At 36.0% G+C, this 20,152-nt stretch overlaps 1 protein-coding gene across 1 annotated transcript in view; it reads left to right on the forward strand.

Moving 5' to 3' along the window:
* Window positions 1-20,152, forward strand: part of MSH3 (mutS homolog 3) — a 184,375-nt gene that overhangs the window by 129,666 nt on the left and 34,557 nt on the right. The window contains exon 20 of the mRNA XM_069492006.1: window positions 12,596-12,753. Within this exon, the coding sequence (XP_069348107.1) occupies window positions 12,596-12,753 (158 nt within the window). The remainder of the gene's footprint in view (window positions 1-12,595; window positions 12,754-20,152) is intronic.

Here is a 20,152-nt window from a genome sequence, read left to right on the forward strand (position 1 = left end):
AGCATGAAGAGAATAGGAAATGTGCCTCTCTTGTTTAGATGTAATCCCAGGATTAGTCACAGCTCTTTGGCACACAGCAGGCACCTAATCAAATTTATTAAATCAATAAGGATTAGCTAGAATTCTTCAGCAGTCTCCAAGTCTTGCTTTAAATTTTTGCCTCTTTGCTTCACAAAATGTTATTTTTCAAGATATTACATGGGGATTTTACAGTTTACAGAATAATTTTACTGTTGAACTAGAAGGGAAATTAGGGATCTTTTAGCGTAACCACTTTTTCATACTTGTGAGCAAACTAAAGCTCAAAAAAGGGAAGTGACCTGCCAGAGGTTACCTGAGTTGGATAGTCTTGAACTATTTCCCTGAACATAAACATATTGTAAGGCAAGCCAGTGTTTTCCAACCTTTTTCACTTGGCAGCACACATGGAAAATGATAATATTTTGATGGCACGCTGGAATAAAAGGGGGAAGACATTGCTCCAAAGCAAAGGAGACTGGCCAAGGGGCTGTCGCTACCCAAACCCCACCTGCCACCTTGTGGGTTAATGGACCAGCATCTTGGCATACGTGTCACCCTATGAAGTAGAGCAAGACATGCTGCTTGGGAGGCTCTGTCCTACCCACTGCAGTCTCAGCTTTCCCAGGATTATTTGCTTATTAAACCAAATGGCTTTTTTTAATGGATGGATTTTGACAGCAATTAAAGTTAGGGTTTTTAGTTTCTGGGTGTTTTTTTTTTAGTATAAATAATATAAATTCAACTTATGGGAGGGGAGGAAAAATGTGGTTAACAGTTCAATTTGTGGAAGGGAAAGAAATGAGTCAAATGTGCAGAGCAGGAAAATTCTCAGGAAGTGCTTGAACCACGTAGCTCTCTCTAGCCCAAGGGAAATCTACAGCCCAGGTGTTTTAGAGCTGGGCCAGGGTGGACACCGGGATCCTGGGCACAGTCCCTTCTGAGATCAAGACAAGGCCTGAGGCCTTTCAGTACTAAGTACTGTGTATGGCACATAGTAGGTGCTCACATATTTGTTACAGTAATGAGTGCTTGAAGCTGGTAAGGATGGAGACAAACTTTCCAACTTCTTCCCTTCTCCCAGTACAAAAAACTTCTACCTGTCCCAGAAATGCTTGCTTTGGCTGTAGAAAAGGTAAAAATAAGACTAGTTAACAGGAACATTCATAAGCTGTTGACTATTTATACCTAATTACCAAGCAGAGCAATAATAATAATGCATACAATAAAATAGCGTTAAGCTTAATTCCATGGCTAGATTATTCTCATAGATTCTATAAATGTGTTTTGCATATAGCATGATCTTTGGATCATGGGCCCAAGGACTAAAATTAGAAGAAACATTATTGGTAATTGAACATTGTTTTCTGGCACTTCTTCCTCTGGTGCCCCTTTCTCCTGGTTTAGAGATGGACATTTGTATGATAAAAGTGTTCTGACCTGCACTGCTGTCTCTGCCCCATACATTCCTCTTTTCTCTTCTTGTCCCTTACCTATCTCCACTGATTGAACTCCTACTCATCTTTCAAGACCCAACAAAATGCTACGTCCTTTTTCACCGTCACTCTGGCCAGAGATAATCTCTTTCTGTTCTAGCACTTTCTTTGTTCTGTTTTTAAGTTCTTCTTACATACTATGTTTTGGTATACAGGTATAGTGGGAAAGTGCCTCATGGGAGGTATAAATTCAAATCCTGCTCTGCTATTATTTACTGTCATCTTGGACAGGCCACCATACTGCCTGGGCCTTGGTTTCCTCAGCTGTAAAACAATGGCGTTGAACTGGGCAACAGCCAGCTCTCACACTCTGGGGAACGCAGCCTGGGTAGCATCCAGGCACCAGAGGATTGAGGTCCTTACCTCGGATCTCAGCGTGCAGCCTGTGCTGCTCTCCAGCCTCACTTCCCCCTTTCTGTTTAAGCCAGTTCACCTTGGCTTAAAAGAGCAAAGATTTGGCTGAGAGCTTGCCTGAGGGAGGGTTTTACTTGGGAGTCTCTTACTGTGTGACCTGCCATTGATTGACATTTTTAAGGAATAAAACACTTTGAAACTACCAAACTTTTTCAGCAGTCTGTAGCTATTATAAAAATAGTTCTACAATAGTTCTTGAAAGACAGATGTCAATATTTATACCTGTCAAGGAAGAAAGCTTCCCCCCCCCCCCCCCCAGAAAATTAGCTGTTGTCCAGGGCTTAGAAATTAACATAAGACAATTTTTAGTTTTTTTTTTCCTGCTGTACATCTCCTTTCTTTAGCGATATTGTAACTGACCATCATTCTAATGTACCCAGTGATAGACCCAAGGACCATGAGCTAGAGCACCTCTTCTTTTATTTAGCAGATACTGTGAGTCCCTGTCATTGAAAATCCACTTCCACAGTAGTGACCACAGCCTGACCAGGTTCACCAGGCACCACTTTTCCCGAGTACTTCATGAAAGTGAATTCCATAGCTTCCCCTCTCCTAAGCAAATCTGGGACGAAGCTCCGGTGTCAGTTTAGTTCCTGCCTTTTGGTTTCACCCAGGGCCACATATCCAGGTAATCCTAAATACACCTGGATTTGGGGCATGAGATCATTTAATTTAACTCCCTCATTTTAGAGAGGGGGAAACTGAATTGTATTGGCTTGCCCAAACTCTGCAGTAGAAACCACCTTTCCTGATTTGTGGACCCATTCTTTATTCATATTCTTTCATTTTCCAAGTCTGTCTTTACTTGTCCAGGCTCTTGTAGAAATTGACACCACAGTGAAAATTTCTCCAGACCTTTTTTGCATTATACTTAACATAGTATGCATTTAGTAAATGGTGGTTAGTACCTCTCATTGCTGCAAAACCCATTTAGAAATAAGTTATAGATTGACAGTTGGGATACAAAGAAAGGGAGAAAGAAGGGGAGAAAATTGTTCCTTAATCCCCAAATCTGTTAACTTTTTGGCAGATTTCCTTTGTCTTTTCTTTGTAATTTTTTAAAAACATAGCTATGGTTTTTTTATATAAGAATTTTATATCCTGCTTTTTTCACTTAATGTCATAATGCAAATATTTTTATATATTTTAAAAAGGTCTTAAGATAAGTTTAAATGGCTTCATTGTATTCAATATGGATGTGCCATAATTATCTTAAAATTTTCTATTTTGATTTTTTTTTTTTTTTTTTTTTGCTGTTATAAATAACCCTGTGATGGTACCTCATAGAATTTATTCTTACAAGTCGAATTGGGACCTCAAAATGCTCATGGTAGAAAACTGTACAGAAAACAAAAATCATCTAGGTAACTCAATTTGGATTTCTCCTTTCATTCAGTAAGTGGGTGGTTGTCTCAATGCATAAATAATTCCCCTTAAAATCATTTACTGAGAGTCGCATTTAATTAGATCAAATCTAACTTTTCATGTAAGACAGATGGCTGCAGATTTTGTGAAAAGTGTGGCATCTCCTCTCTCAATTAAATTTTAAATAATCTCTCTGGATCTTAGTTTTCTTGAAAAATCGGGAAGATGATAATGAATATACATTTAGAATGGCTCCTGGCACAGGGCAAGCACTATCTAAGTGGGCTTTCATTTTTAGGTAGTTAATTAAAGTAAATTGATGTTAATGGCCATGGAAAGCAGGTTTTCAGTGGGCTTTTAAATAGAGGAGGAAAGTGAACCTGCACTGGGTGTACCCCATTCTTTCCCTTGCCTCCGCCTGTCCCAGCAAGGCTCAAATGGTACCTCATGTGGCTCCTGTCACTGTTCATCTACTTTTTTCCCAAGCCTCTTCCTGCTTTCTCTGAGCCACGGTCCTGTGGAGCCTGCAGTTCCTACAGAGGGACACTCTAGGAAAGGGGCAACAGGCTGCCACAGCTTTGGGAGGCTGGATAGGCACAAGAACACCACCACCACCAGCTTATCCAGGCCTGCTTTGGTGTGCGGGAGGGTGACTATGTAGGACTCCTGTGGTGCCCATATGGGACCGGAAAGGAGGCATGGTAGGACATGGGCCAACCCTCCTGTTTGTCTAAGGGGCCAATGATGGTTCCCAGAAGTTGGGATTTTTTTGGCCAGGCATGGTGGTTCCCCCTGTAATCCCAGCTCTTTGGGACTGCAAGGTAGGTGAGTTGCTTGAGGCCAGGAATTTGAGACCAGCCTGATAACATAGCGAAACCCTGGCTCTACCAAAAAAAAAAAAAAGTAGTTGAGATTTTTTTGGTGGGCTGACTCTCACAGGCATTGATTAATCAGAGCTCATTCTGTAGCTCTGGGGAAAGGCGTAGTAGACATCTGGTGGTCCATTAAATTAGTGGATTGAATGGCAGTGTGGAGTAGGGTTACCAGACATAGCAAATAAAAGTACAGGACGTCTAGTTAAATCTGAATTTCAGGTAAACAATGAATAATTTTTTAGGGTAAGTATGTCCTATGCAATATTTGTTTTAAACAAAACATTATTTGTTTACCAGAAATCCAAATTTTACTGAGTGTCCTGTATTTGACCTGGGAACCCTCATCTAGAGGGATCTTATGGAGGGTCCAGGATGATGAGAGGGTCACTTATCCAGTTCTGGGAAATAGCGTTTAACTGTAATTTCAAAATTTAACAACCAGTTTGGCTGTGCAGATGCATGTCAGCCAGTTATCCCCAGGTCACATTCGTGATTATTATAGGATCGTGCTTTATTCACTTCTGTGTTTGAAAAGTTTAAAGAATTTCAACATGTATTGTAAAATTGTTCTCCATAAGGACTATTCCATTTTATACCACCACCTCCAGCAGTATTAAACAAAACTCTGGGAAGGAGATAATTAATTTGACCTTGATGTTCTGTATGTGATTAGGTAGTCCTGTTCTGTTAGCCTTCAACTATAGGAATCTTCTGGAGCACTGTCACTGGAGTGAAGACAACTTACCTTGTAAGTTTTGTTTTCTGATATCTTGGGCTGAAAGACCCACAGGAATCTACTCATCATCTCCACAGAGTGAAGTTTTTACTTGGAGTTTATTTTTTAGTCCAATTGTTTTCATCATATTTCATATTTCAGTAGATGCCAGAGCAAAGCCCTGAGTGTCTTGGTGTTTCTGTTGCCTGCTCAGTGGTGTCAGTGTCTCTATGAGTTGTAACGTTACTGCCTAACCTCAGACCAGAATAGCCAAGAGTAGTTGAAATTGGTATTTGGATCAGGAAACAGCTGTGGTAGTCAGACAGGACATTCTAGAAGGGATGGTGGAAATAAATTTCTCCATACTCGTAAGTCCTCTTAATATTATTTTTGACTTTTCAAGCATCTAAATTTCTCCTAAAGCATACAATTAAATACTGGAAATAGACATTAGGATTTATTTACTAGAAAGTTTGAGATATTCTACACTTTAAGTACACTGAACTTCTATCACAGAATTTTTAAATAATGAATCTAATATTTTAAAGGAGATTACTTTTTGTTTTTTCACTTTTAATATGATGCCTTTTGATGACCAAAAGTCTTAATTTTAATGAAGTTGAATGTATCAGTCCTTCCTTTATGGGTGAGTGTTTTCATGCCTTACTTAAGAAATCCTTCCAATCCCTGAAGTCATAAAGATATTCTCCTATAATTCCTTAAAAGTTTTAAGTTTCAGATTTAAGTCATTAGTCTATCCAGAATTTGTTTTTATATATGATGTGAAGCAGAATTCTAATCTCATGTCTTTCTATATGGATAATCAATTGTTCTGTACCAAATTTCAAATAATCCATGATTCCCCCATCAATATACAGAATTTTTTGTCACATATTAAGTTTCAATATTTTCATGGGGCTGTTTTGGACTCTTTTTTACTGGTTGGGTTTTTATGTCCTTAAGCTAAAATCACACAGTATTATTTACTATAGCATTTTAACAATTTCTTACATCTAGTAGGAAAATTCTTCCCACATATTTTTCTAATAAAACTTCTTGACCTTTCTTTAACATGTGCTCCTCTGTTTTATTTTAGAATCAACTTGCTCAGTTCCTTGGGGGAAAAAATTGAGGTTTTTATTGGAATTGCATTGATTATGTAGATCAGTTTGGAGAGAAGTGGGCATCTTTAGAATATATATACAGCGCATATGAACATGTCCGTCCATGAACATGGTATATAGTAAGTCTCCACTTAATGTTGTTGATAGGTCCTGGGAAACTGCAATTTTAAGTGAAACAATGTATAATGAAACCAGTTTTACTACAGGCTAATTGATATAAACAGGATTTAAGTTCCTATAGCATATTTCTGGTCACAAAAACATCACTAAACTGCTAAATAAAGACCCAAACACTTTCAGTGTTAAAATGGAAATAAATTGTAAGCTATACATACACTTAAGAAAGATTAATAAAACAAGATAATTATTTAGTCCTTATTCCAATTCAGGATTGCAGGTGGTGTGAGCCTACCCCAGCAGCTCAGGATGCAAGGCAGGGACCAGCCCTAGACACAACACCATCCCACTGCAGGGCACACCCACACTCACTCCAACTGGAACCATCTAGACATTCCAGTTCACCTAACGGGCACATCTTTGGGATGTGAGAGGAAACTAGAGTACCTGGAGAAAACCAATGTAGATGTGGGAAAACAAGTAAACACACAAACACATACACAGTGGGCCTAGCCCAGAATGAATTTTTGTTTTTTTCCCTCATCAATGTTATAATGAAACAATGTTGAATGAAATGATGTTATTTGAGGACCTGTTGTACTTTTATTTGGTTTTCTTTAAGTCCTTTCAATAAAGTTTTAAAATTTTCTATACAAAGGTTTTGTACATCTTTTATTAGATTTATTACTAAGTACTTTTTGTTGGTATATAGGTCATATCTTTTTTACACTAGTTTCCTAGTTATTTGTTGCTGTTACAGAAAAATGCCGTTGATTTGGCAACTTGATCTTAAATCTAGCCACTTGGCTAGGTTCTCTCATTAATTGTCTAAAGGTTCTTTTGGGTTTTCTTTGTAGACAGTCACATGATCTGTGAATATTGACACTTGTGGTTTGTCCTTTTTTTGCCTAATACCTTTTATTTCTTTTATTGTCATGTTATGCTGCTTAGGACCTCTAGGATAATGTTGGCATCATGTTTTGATTGAGCTAAAGGAACAGCTTCTACTACTTCGTTATTAGGTCTGGTGTTTTCTATAGGGTTTGGTAGCTACCCTTCACCTGTTAAAGAAGTTGTCTAAGGATCTTTTGTTCTATCATTTATTTATCACTTACTAATGCATAGTGTCAGGGAAAGACTTGTTTCCTAGCTAAATAAACATTGTTTAAATATTAGAACTGTGAAGTACAAAGAATTGATTTTTGTATGGTAATTGGCTATGAAATCCTAAAGTTCAAATAAACTAAAAACTTCATCCTATATTAAACTCAGAAGAAATGAAATGCTCAAGAAACATATACGTGATTCTGTAGTTTTGAAGACCAGCAATTTATGTGCAGCTCAGTATAAAAGAAAAATGTCATTACTTTTGAAATTATTGGAAAGTATCAGATTTGCTTATTTACTTTGGGTAATACTTCTTTTCATCAATATATATGCAATTTAAATTCATATGAGAGTAACATCTTATAAGTGCCACACATGTAATTTTACTTATCAAAATCTTCATATAAGTTTCACATCTGATTTTTACATTAGGCCTGGGCTAAATATGTTTTATTTCCTTTAGTTCATGTCTTCTGTTTCAATCAATTAGTCTATAGGGCATTGGGACTTTTTCTTCATGTGGCTGTTTTAGGCATTTTTTAAAGAAATTATTTACAAAAACTGTTACAGCATTTATGGTTTCAAAGGAATTTTATTTATATCTTCTTATTTATTTTCAACTTCACAAAACTCATGTAGGGCCAGGATTTCTGTTATTATTCAATCTATAGATAAGAAAAATGAGGCATACCTAGTTCATGGCAAAGCCAGAAACTGAATCCCAGTCTTCTAACTCTAAATGCTATTATTATATGTTTTACTACTGAGAATCTTATTTATTAAAACAGTTTATTAAATTAAGATTTAAAAAAATACTCTGTCAAAGTACTGATTCTCATTGGATGAAAAAGCTAAATTGAACAATAAGTATAAATGCTCTTCTATTTCAAAGCATTGAAAGGATTAAGTTTTCTACAATATAAAAGATTACACATTTTTTCTTTTTTTTCCTCATAGCTTTCCTAAATTACTAATTTAAAAAAATTTCTGTTTCTGTATTTCCATCGATCACCCTCATGTCTCACTGAGTTTGGTAATTCATTTGAGACAGCTCCTTTAACAATACCATCACGGTTCAGGGAGCCTCAGCTCCTGATACGTGTAACCCTTCTGTGTGGTATTCTCTCTGGCATTATATTCTTTCACTTTCCATTTTGTAACTTTTCTCTATTGCTTTATTTGTATGTCATATTCTGTAAGTCCAGATAAAATGTCACTTGGAAGTTATGTGAATTTTTCCTAAATTGCACAAATGTGTTTGTAAAGAGTTATTTGATTATTCATGATGATAATCCATGAAATAATTAAATCTTAAGACAATTGATTTGATTTTTAATATTTCAAACCAATGAAAAAGACAGTATAACAGATACTCATTTACCTGTCACACAAATGTCATAGAGGTTGACATTTTGTAATATTTGTTTTGTTTCTTTTTCTTTTTTTTTTTTTTGAGACAAGGTCTCGCTCTGTCACCCAGGCCTGAGTGCAGTGGTACAATCATAGCTCACTGCAGCTGCCTCAAACACCTGGGCTCAAGTGATCCTCTGCCTCAGCCTCTCCAGTACCTAAGACTACAGACACGCACTACCACACCCAGCTGATTTTTAAATTTTTTGTAGAGATGGGTTCTCACTGTGTTGCACAGTTGGTCTGAAGCTCCCGGCCTCAAGCAATCCTCTTACCTTGGCCTCCCAAAGCATTGGTATTACAGGCGTGAGCTACCACACTCAGCCCTAAGTTTTATTTTAAGTAAATAAAATATTACTAATACAGCTAAGGTCATAGTAATTACCTGTTATTCCTTTTCCTCCCTCTTCACCTCCTACCCTATGTGGTAACCATTATCCTGATGTTATTTAGTATTCTTACACATGGTTTTTATTTTATTTGACATATATGTATGTATCTATTAACAATATGTAATTTTTTTTTGTATTTTTTAAATGTACATAAATGTCTCACTGAGCCCATCTTGTGTTCTTCATTGTAAATAATTGTTTTAGTAAGTGTACAAGTAGGCTGAGGCGGAGGGTCACTTGATCCTAATGTTAGACAATTAGATTATTTCTATTTTTGTCTGTTATAAATACATACAAACAATACTACAGTGAACAATTTTATATATGTCTTTTTCAGCACTTGTGTACTTTTTTTTTTTTTTTTTTTTTTTTTGAGACAGTCTCACTCTGTTTCCCAGGGCTAGAGTGCTGTGGCGTCAGCCTAGCTCACAGCAACCTCAAACTCCTGGGCTCAAGCAATCCTAGTGCCTCAGCCTCCTGAGTAGCTGGGACTACAGGCATGCGCCACCATGCCCGGCTAATTTTTTCTATATATTTTTAGTTGTCCAGTTAATTTCTTTCTATTTTTTAGTAGAAATGGGGTCTCGTTCTTGCTCAGGCCGGTCTCAAACTCCTGACCTCGAGCGATCCTCCCGCCTCGGCCTCCCAGATGCTAGGATTACAGGTGTGAGCCACCACGCCCAGCCTCTTGTGTATTTTTCTAGGGTAGATACTTAAAAGAGGAATTGCTATGTCCTATAGACCAATATATAGAATCTTTACCTTTACTAGGCATTTCCGAATTGCTCTCCGTATCTTTGCCAACAAGCTATGTTGAACGTAGTATGGACACTACAGTGCAAAGTCTGTTGCATTGCAGCGTCACCTTTGTCATAAATGAAGGAACTGTATACATGTCAATCTGTTTCTGGACTCTGTTCTATTCCACTGGTGTGTATATGTATGTATATGTGTGTGTGTGTATATATCCTTGTGCCAAATCACACTACTATTAATGTAATTATTATAGCAGTACAATATTGAGCCTTCCAGTTCATGAACATGGTACATTCTTTCATTTAATTAGGTCTTCTTTAATTTCCTTCAATAATGTTTTGTAGTTTTCTGTGTAGAAGTCTTGCTCATTTTGTTAGATTATTCCTAGGTATTTGATTTCTTTTGATACTATACTATGGTAAATTATGTCATTAAAAAGTTTTTATTTTCAATTACACATTGAGCATCTCTAATCTGAAAATTTGAAATCCAGAATGCTCCAGTGAGCATTTCCTTTGAGCATCACATTGGTGCTCAAAAAGCTTCAGATTTTGGAGCATTTCAGATTTCAGATTTTTGGATTAGGGATGATGAACCAGTAAGCAAAAATGCAAATATTCCAAAATCTGAAAAAAATGCAAAATCTGAAACATTTCTGGTCCCAAGCATTTCAGATAACCTTCACTTGTTGCTAAAATGCAGGGGAAAAGTTGATTTTTGAATACTGAACTTATATCCAAAGATCTTACTAAATTTATTTATTGATTCTAATAATTTTTGTAGATTTCTTTAGATTTTCTGGGAACGCAGTCATGACATAGAGGAATAATGACTGCTTCATTATTTGCTTTCCAATCCTCATAACTTTTATTTCCTTTTCCTGTCCTTTTTTTCACAAATGAATGCCGAATTTTATCAAAAGCTTTCTCTGTGTCATTGGAGATAATCATATGATTTCTTTATTCTATTAATGTGGTGAATACATTGACTTTTGAATATTAAACCAACTTTGTATTCCTCAAAAGCTCTAAATGGTTTATATAGCCTTGGATTGATTTATTAATATTAAGGAATTTTGCATGTGCATTTATGCGTGAAATTGGTTTGTACTTTTTCTTTTCTTATAATGTTCTTGTCAGGTTTGGGTATTAACATTATGTTGGCCTTCTGACATGATTTGGGAAGAGTTCTTATTCTGTTCTATAGAAGAATTTTTGTAATACTGATGCTATTTCTTAAATGTTTGTAAGAATTCAGTGGGGGTGTTATTTGGATTTAGAGTTTGTCTTGTGGAAGGGCTTTTAATTACAGGTTTAATTTTCTTAATAGGTATGGTATTATTAGATTTTCTATTTCTTGTGTCATTTTTGCAATTTTTTAAAAAGACTTGTTCATTTTATTTAAATTTTAGAAATATTTGGTTGTTTTATAATAGGCTTATTATTTTTTAATCTCTGTAGAATTCATTTTGTTTTTATCATCAGTTTCATCATTCTGCTTGTACCAAACTTCTTTCTGGGTTCTTTCTGTCCCAAGAAACACAGATTCACTCAAGTTCCTTCACGTAATGGAGATTCATTAAGTCCGTTATAAAGCCGCCTGGAGCAGTAAGAGAAAGTAATCACACAAGAAGAATAGAATCTCTAGCACAGTTTGGCATTAGGGAAATTGGAAATGTGTGGTTAATTAGGTTATGAAACAGCTTTAGGGATAGGGCAGGTTTTCTTTTTTTTTTTTTTTTTCCCTCCCATTAGTAGGACTTCATAGGGCTTTACTTTGATTCCTGTTGTTTACGTGAAATTTCTCACCTCCTTTAGCTCTTCTGTTATCTTTTCTTCCCTTCATTACTAGCTATCCTCTTTACCTCTGCTCCATATAACTTTTCTTCATACCTTTTGTCTCCTCATAACTTCTTGTTCATGGTCCCCAGTGCCTTGTAGCCTTTATTCTGTGATTCTTTTCAGCCTTTGCTCCAGTTACCGATTGAACCTTGCCAATTAACTCCCAAGAGATTATTTGATTGGCCTAGTTTGAGAAGAGCTTTTATGCTAGGCACATTGGCCAATTATAGATTGGCTGCTCTTGACTAGGTGCAGATACTGCCAAGGTGGTGGGTTCACAGAGCATAGATACCCTGGGCCAACTCTCTGCAGAGGGCTGCAGTTGGACCATTTCCCTTATAAAGGGTCTATATATTGCAAGTACTATAATTGATCAATACAGGGTCGTTCGAGAAAATTAAATCATTGTAAGAGTTACAGTTCTTCTGCCTCCTTCATTTGCTCTGGTGAAATGCCAGTGAATAATTAAATGCCAATAAAACTAATATCTAGAATTTGGTGTTATAAATCTCTCTATAAATCTACTATTGTCATCTACCTATAACTGAAAAATTCATGTGCTACCAACCCAAAATAGGGCCTTGGGTAATATATATGTTTTAATATGGACAAATGGAAATTGATAGACTTTAAATATAAGCAATATTGGAAATACCCACATTGGTAGATTAAAGAATGTTTGATGAGAAAGCCATAGTACTTATCCAGTTCAGGTTACTTCTTATTTCCTTTTTAATACCCAGAAATAGCTGTGTGTACTGCTAAGAATTCACTTTTCTGCAGTGGCACAGTTCAAGTTGAAAATAAAGAGATCCTCTATCCTTATGTGATATTTATTGGTGACATATTTAAATGTGCCACAAAGCAATGTTGTGCCTAATGAATTTTCATTTATGGGATAAATTGTAGATATTACATAAAAATCCTTCTGGCATAATAAGTGAAATTCCTTTTTCATTTTCTAGGAGGACTCAGAGAGAGTAATGATAATTACTGGTCCAAACATGGGTGGAAAGAGCTCCTACATAAAACAAGTTGCGTTGATTACTATCATGGCTCAGATTGGCTCCTACGTTCCTGCAGAGGAAGCAACAATTGGGATTGTGGATGGCATTTTCACAAGGTAAAAACATTCATTCTTTTTGAGTATATTTCTGAAAATAAGTCAAGCCCACATTATGACATAATTCTTTTTATGTACATATTTAGATGAATAGATTTGCTCTTAAAATGTTTAGCATTTGGGTGCTTAAAGAAATCATTTCATCATGAATATTAATACTAGAAGAGACTTAGAAATTCATTTTGTCCAGTGGTTTTCAAATTATTTTTACTTACTGACTTCTTACTTTAAGCAACCTCTTATGTAGAAAATCAACATTTAAACAGATAAAAGCAGATCTGCTCTGCCTTCCAAGGGTGGAAGGCTTGGAGACTTGGCTGTTAGGCTCTGTAGAGCACAGACTGAAAAAGGCACTGGACCAAGATAATCTAGTTTATATTCCTTTCTACTCAAAGAACATTACATGCAACTGATTAGGTCTTACCTCAATATATAAACCTAAATTTCATGCCATATTTGGAGTGAAATATACTGGTCTTGCTAAGGAGAATTCATAGTTCAGTCTATTTGACACCTTGGGATTTATCACTTCTTTTAAAGTGTTATATTTCTTACATGTACATTTAAAAAGTAAGTATCATCTGTGTATGTATAGTCAAGCTCTGCGTCTAAGGTATCTGAGTGTCCAGCTACATATTTATATAATATTTGACTGTGGAATCACATCAGAATATATCACATACTAATATTAATATTCTTGAGTAAACACTAAAATACTTGAAAGCTTCATTTTTCATCTGAGAGTGAACAAAGCAACCTAAATTTTGTTTGTCATGTCACCAAACGGATGTTATTCTGATCTCCATATATTTGTAAATTAACTCAATATAAGAAATTTAAAGAATATTCCCTTAATTTTTAAAATTGTGATTAATTTTCTATCTTATAAGAAAAATATACTGGGTATTTTATTTTGGTTATAATATTAGGGAGAGTAACAGAAATTTAATGAAGAAAAAGAAGAGAAAGAAAAAACATGTTGGGCAACATAAGGTGATTTGTCTGGAAGAGAATCTTGTTATCAAGCAGCATATCAGGGGTTAGTACATGTAATATAAAAGAAAATGCGAGTTATTTTGCTCATATAATAAGAAGGCTTAAGGGAGACAGCTGCTTCTGGTGTTTCAGTGGCTCTGCAATTTTTTTGGCCTTTCCCTCATAGTCTCAAGACAGCTGCTGCAACTCCAGGGATCACATTCCTATTCACATGAAGAAAAAAGAAGGAACTACCACAACTTTCTCATTTTTTTTTTTTTTTTTTTCCAAAAAACCAACAGCTTTTCAGAAGCCTCCCAGAAAACTTTCACTTATATTTCACTGATGAGAACTGTGTCTCATGGCCTTGCAATTGCAAGGGAAACAAAATAAGAATGTGGTTTTGTCCAGCTCTTGTAATATTGTTAAGCATGGTAGTTGGGAATGAATTCAGAGGTAACTAGAAAACAGTTTCTGTCTTAAGCAGTAAAATCAGTAATAACAGCAGCTTATCTGTTAGTGTAATAACATTCTTATTTACAGGCACTGTTCTGTGCCCTGTGTATAGAGTACTTTATGTAAAGTACATTTAAAGAGTATAAGTCTAAGCCATCTAACTCACACTAATTTCAAGAAATTTGGATATTTTTCTATTCATTTTCATTTATTCATCCAACATGTACTGAGTAACATATGACAGTGCTGGCAATGCAAAGCAACCACAGTTTATTTTCAGGAAACTTACCTAGTGGATAAAATCATCATTAACCAAATAATCATATAAAGAAATGTAAAATTGCAGCTGTGACAAGTCTACAAAGGCTACATGGAAGATAGCAGCATAGCATGTGGTCCTGGGAAATGATCTGGTCAGGAAGGTCAGGGCAAGGCTTCCCTTAGCAAGTGACTTTTGAGTGCCTATCTGAAGGATGAGTTAACCAATCAAAGAAGGAAGAAGGTTTCAAAGAGCCGCATGTACAAAGGTCCTTATAGTATAAAAAACATAGGCAAGGGAGTGAAAGATACCTCTCTAGGAGAGCAAGATTCTAGATGAAGCTCAATAATAGATCAGAGCAAGTTACACAGAGCACAGGCCATGTTAGGAGTTCACCTAGGAGCCATGGGAAACTACTGAAGACTTTTAAGCAGGGCTGGGCATGATTGTGTCTGCACTGGCTACAATGTAGAGAATGTCTGGAGAAAGAATTGAGTAGAGCAGAGTAGCCCAATCAGTAGGCTCTTACAGTGGTCTTGGTGAGAAGATCTGTAGCTTGGACTAGATTTGTAGTGCAAATTTAAGTGTGAAGAAGTCATATTTGAAAGGTACTGGGAAATAAATCAACAGAACTTGGTGATAGATGGGAGTATGGTGGCTGAGATAAATGGAATTGTCAGAGATGGCAGTGGTTTGTGCATCTGGGTGGTAAATGCTGGCACTTACTAGGAGAGGGTGATTTTTTTTTTTTTTTTTTTTATTTCTTTTTTTTTTTTTTATTTAATTTTACAGAATCAAAGAGTCTAACAGTATATCTTGTTAGATACAGTATGTCCTCATAATGTATACATTATTTCTTGTACAATGATATGAAATAATATGGGAAATGTTCATGATAAATTATTAAGTGAACAGTGCAAGTTAAAAACAATAGTTTCATATTTTTTTCCCACCCCCCCTTTCCCGAGTCAGCACCTTCAAGTGTTACCACTCCCCAAACGGTGCGCAATGCACTCATTGTATAGGCATACCCCCATCCCCTCCCCCACCCCCCCACCTCAGTCTGATGTCCAATTGGTGTCGTTTCCAGATTTGTATTTAGGTGATGATCAAGGAAACCAATTTTCTGGTGAGTACATGTGATGCTTGTTTTTCCATTCTTGGGATACTTCACTTAATATAATGGGTTCCAACTCAATAACAGTCAATTGGAAAACCAAATTAAAGACTCAATACCCTTCAAAATAGCAACAAAGAAAATAAAATATCTAGGTATATATCTAACTAAAGAGGTAAAGGACCTCTATAAGGAAAACTATGAAACACTGAGAAAAGAAATAGCAGAACTTGCAAATAGATGGAAAAATATACCATGCTCGTGGATCGGAAGAATCAACATTGTTAAAATGTCTATACTACCCAAAGTGATCTACAGATTCAATGCAATCCCTATTAAATTACCAACATCATTCTTTACAGACATAGAGAAAATAATTATACACTTTGTATGGAATCAAAGAAGACCCCGTATAGCAAAAGCAATTTTAAGCAACAAAAACAAAATGGGAGGTATTAATTTGCCAGACCTCAAACTATACTACAAGGCCGTGGTTCTTAAAACAGCCTGGTATTGGCACAAGTGCAGGGACACAGACCAGTGGAACACAACAGAAAATCCAAATATAGAACCATCCTCATATAGTCACCTAATTTTCGACAAAGCGGGAAAGAATATACTCTGGGGACAAGAATCCCTATTCAACAAATGGTGCTGGGAGAATTGGTTAGCCACTTGTAGAAGACTGAAACAGGACCCACAGCTTTCACCTCTCACAAAAATCAAATCACGGTGGATAACAGACTTAAACCTTAGGCGTGATACAATCAGAATTCTAGAAGAAAATGTAGGAAAGACTCTTACAGACATTGGCCTAGGCAAAGAATTTATGAAGAAGACCCCCAAGGCAATCACAGCAGCAACAAAAATAAATGAATGGGACATGATTAAATTAAAAAGCTTCTGCACAGCCAAAGAAACAGTCACGAGAATAAACAGACCACCTACAGAATGGGAAAAAATTTTTGCATACTACACATCAGATAAAGGACTGATAACAAGAATCTATTTAGAACTCAGGAAAATCAGCAAGAAAAAATCAAGCAACCCTATCAAAAAGTGGGCAAAGGACATGAATAGAAATTTTTCAAAAGAAGATATAAAAATGGCTAACAAACATATGAAAAAGTGTTCAACATCTCTAATCATCAGGGAAATGCAAATCAAAACCACAATGAGATATCACTTAACCCCAGTGAGAATGGCCTTTATCAAAAAAACCCAAAACAACACATGTTGGCGTGGGTGTGGAGAGACAGGAACACTAATACACTGCTGGTGGGACTGCAAACTAGTGCAACCCCTGTGGAAAGCATTATGGAGGTATCTTAAACAGATTCAAGTAGACCTGCCATTTGACCCAGCAATCCCATTACTGGGCATATACCCAAAGGAAAAAAGGTCATTCTGTAACAAAGGCACGTGTACCCAAATGTTTATAGCAGCACAATTCACAATAGCAAAGATGTGGAAACAACCCAAATGCCCATCAATACATGATTGGATTAGTAAACTGTGGTATATGTATACCATGGAATACTACTCAGCTATAAGGAATAATGAGGGTGATTTTTTTGTCATAGATTCTGACTTTATTTTTGTACAGAATAAGTAGAATTACTCTGAGTAGACTTACAAGGAGAGCTGTCATGTTGGCATTTGGATATAAAGTTTAGAGTTCAGAGAGAGAGAGCAAAGGTAAAGATATAAATTTGTTGTGAGACATCTTTGTGTAAGTTGATAATTGAAATCCTGGGTGTGAGTGAATTCATCTTGACAGAGAGTGTAGTGGAGAACAGTAATGTTCTGAGACTGAGCCTTAAAACTGCTGACACTTCTTAGCTAAGAAGATAAATTTGAAAACCAACAGAGGAGGAGGAGCCAGAGAAGCGGGAGAAGAACTAGGACATTACAGTGTCATGGGAGTGAGGAGAAACAGTGCTTCAAGAAGGAAAGAAGTGGTCAACAGTGCCAAAAGGTTAGGTGTGGTGAAACCTCAAGTCACCTTTCTTCTTAGCAAAATGAATGTCACTAGTGACCTTAGCAAGAGCTGCTTTGGAGGAGTGGTGGGGTCACATTCCAGTTAGAGGGTTGTAGAGTGAGTTAAAAGTCAGAAAGTAGAGGGGTTAGTACAGTGACACTGGGGAAGATTGGCTGGGAAGAAGTGAGAGATCCAATGAAGGACTTACTTGTTTTTGTTTTTGGAAGGCAGCTATGCTCACCACTATACCACCAACGCCGGCGCTTGTTTTTGTTTTTGAATGGTAGACTTGAACATGTTTCAGTGGGAAATCCAATGGGATGTGTTATATACAAGAATTTATGATTCTAAAAAAAAACAAAAAATGCATTGATCACCTTTGGAGGACATCAGAATGAGTCATAATGATACACAAAATCTTTAGTCACTTTGGAGGATGAAAACAGGAAAATAAAGAGAAAGATTCAAGCAGCTATCCTACCTTTTCAAATAGGTGATGAGGTGAAGCGTCTCTTTACAGAAATGTTCCAGCTGATAAAGCAGTAATGATAACAATTAGAGTATCAGTCAGCCTTCTTGCAACCCCTAATGTAATAGTAGATCTAAATAATAATCAGAAATGGCTGCTAACATTGCCAAAGGAGAAACAACCAGACATTAGGTAAAAATTTATAACACAATCTGTGTCATCATCTGGCCAAAAATATCAAACCTGAATCTGTTCAGACCTCTAGATCTATCTACCAGTTTACAACAAAGAAAAAAGGACAGAGGAACATGTTAAATGCTACCAGGGGGATACTGTCTGCAAAATCTAGGCTATGGGGAAAAAAAGTGGGGGAGAGAGGAAAGAGAACCTGTAGATTAAAAGAGAGTTAAAAGTTAAAGAGCCTGTCACCTGATTCTAACATATATAGGTCTTAATCCTGATTCAAATACATAAACCTTCTTTTAAACATTAGTGAAACATTTAAACTGTAAATTTAAAAAGTTAGATAAAAATAATACAATGGTTATGATGTAATAGAAAAATCCTTACCTTTAGTGATATATACTAAAGTATGTACATTTTAAATATCTGCTTATCTGGGATTTGCATCAAAATAATCAAGATAGGGGAAGTTGATAGTATAGAGATGAGATGAGATTGGCTATGAATTGATCTTTTTTTGAGTCAAATGTTGGCTACATTGGGGTTTTATTGTGCTATTTTTCTTGGTTGCATATGTTTGGAATTTTTCATAATGTAAAGGTTTTTTGTTTGTTTTAAAGTTCATGGCAGCCATTTGAGAAAGAGATAAGATCCTTGTGTAGGATAAAGCATTGTTTTCCAAACTGTGGATATGAAATCAATGCACTGAGTTGCAATTAGCATTTTGAAGGAAAATTTTTATTATGAAAAATTTTAATCATATACTGAAGTAGAGAAAATAATATAATGAAACCCTATGTCCCCATTATCCAGATTCAATAATTATTAAAATTTCTCATTTTTCCTCCTTTGGTGAAGTCTTAAACTAAATACTAGACAGCATGTCAATTCACCGCTACATACTTCAGTATGTACCTCAAAAAGGTGGAACATTTTTATACATAACCTCAATGCATTATCACACCTAACAAAATTAGATAATTCTTGGCATCATCTAATACCCAGGTCAAGAAAAATAAATGCCACACGTTCTCACTTGTAAGTGGGAACTAAGCTGTGGCTACGCAAGTACACACAGTGGTATAATGGACACTGGGGACTTGAAAGGGAGAAGGGTGGGAGAGGGTGTACTTGTTGAGTACAGTGTATGCTATTTGGGTGATGGGTACACTAAAAGCCCCAACTTTACCACTATACAATGTGTTAATATACGTGTAATGGAATTCAGTTTATACCCTCTAAATATATTGAAATTAAACAATAATCATAATACCCAGTTCATAATCATATTTCCCTCATTGTTTCAAAAATAGTTTTTTATGGTTGAATTGTTTGAATTGGGATTAAAGCAAGGTCTGCATGTTATATTTGAATGTCATATCTATAAAATATCTTTTCATCTGTAACAGTCATCTTTCTTTCCATCTCTTTTTTTCTTTATTCCACTGACTTGTTACAGAAACTGGATCAGTTGTCCTAATGAATGTCCCAAGTTCTAAATTTGTCTGTTTACTTCCTTGTGATGTTAAAAAACTTGTTCCTCTATTCCGTGTGTTTTCTAAAGATGAAAATCAGCTCTAGAGGCTTAATTAGATTGAGGTTTAGAATTTTTTTTTTTTTTTAGCAAGAATGCCTCCTACATGGTACTTTTTGTTTCACATCATAGTGTATCAGGATGCAACAGTTGACCCAAACAAGCTTTTCTTTTAATGGAGTAGAAGAAAAAATGTCAGTATGTTACATGTAGTAACCCAACCCATTGATGGTGAAACCCATCTTCTGTGAAACTAGTTTTTGTTTTATATACTCACACGTACATATATAGTCAGAATAGTTCAAAAACTCCTGATGTAAGATTCCTAAGGTTAGGACCCAAACAAAGGTGAAGGTAATAGTCATAGCGAGGGACATCTTTCCTATTGTAAAATAAGAGAAGGTACAGGTGAGATGTGAGTAGAT

The sequence above is a fragment of the Eulemur rufifrons genome, chromosome 17 (genome assembly GCF_041146395.1).
Source record: "Eulemur rufifrons isolate Redbay chromosome 17, OSU_ERuf_1, whole genome shotgun sequence".
Classification (NCBI taxonomy): domain Eukaryota; kingdom Metazoa; phylum Chordata; class Mammalia; order Primates; family Lemuridae; genus Eulemur; species Eulemur rufifrons.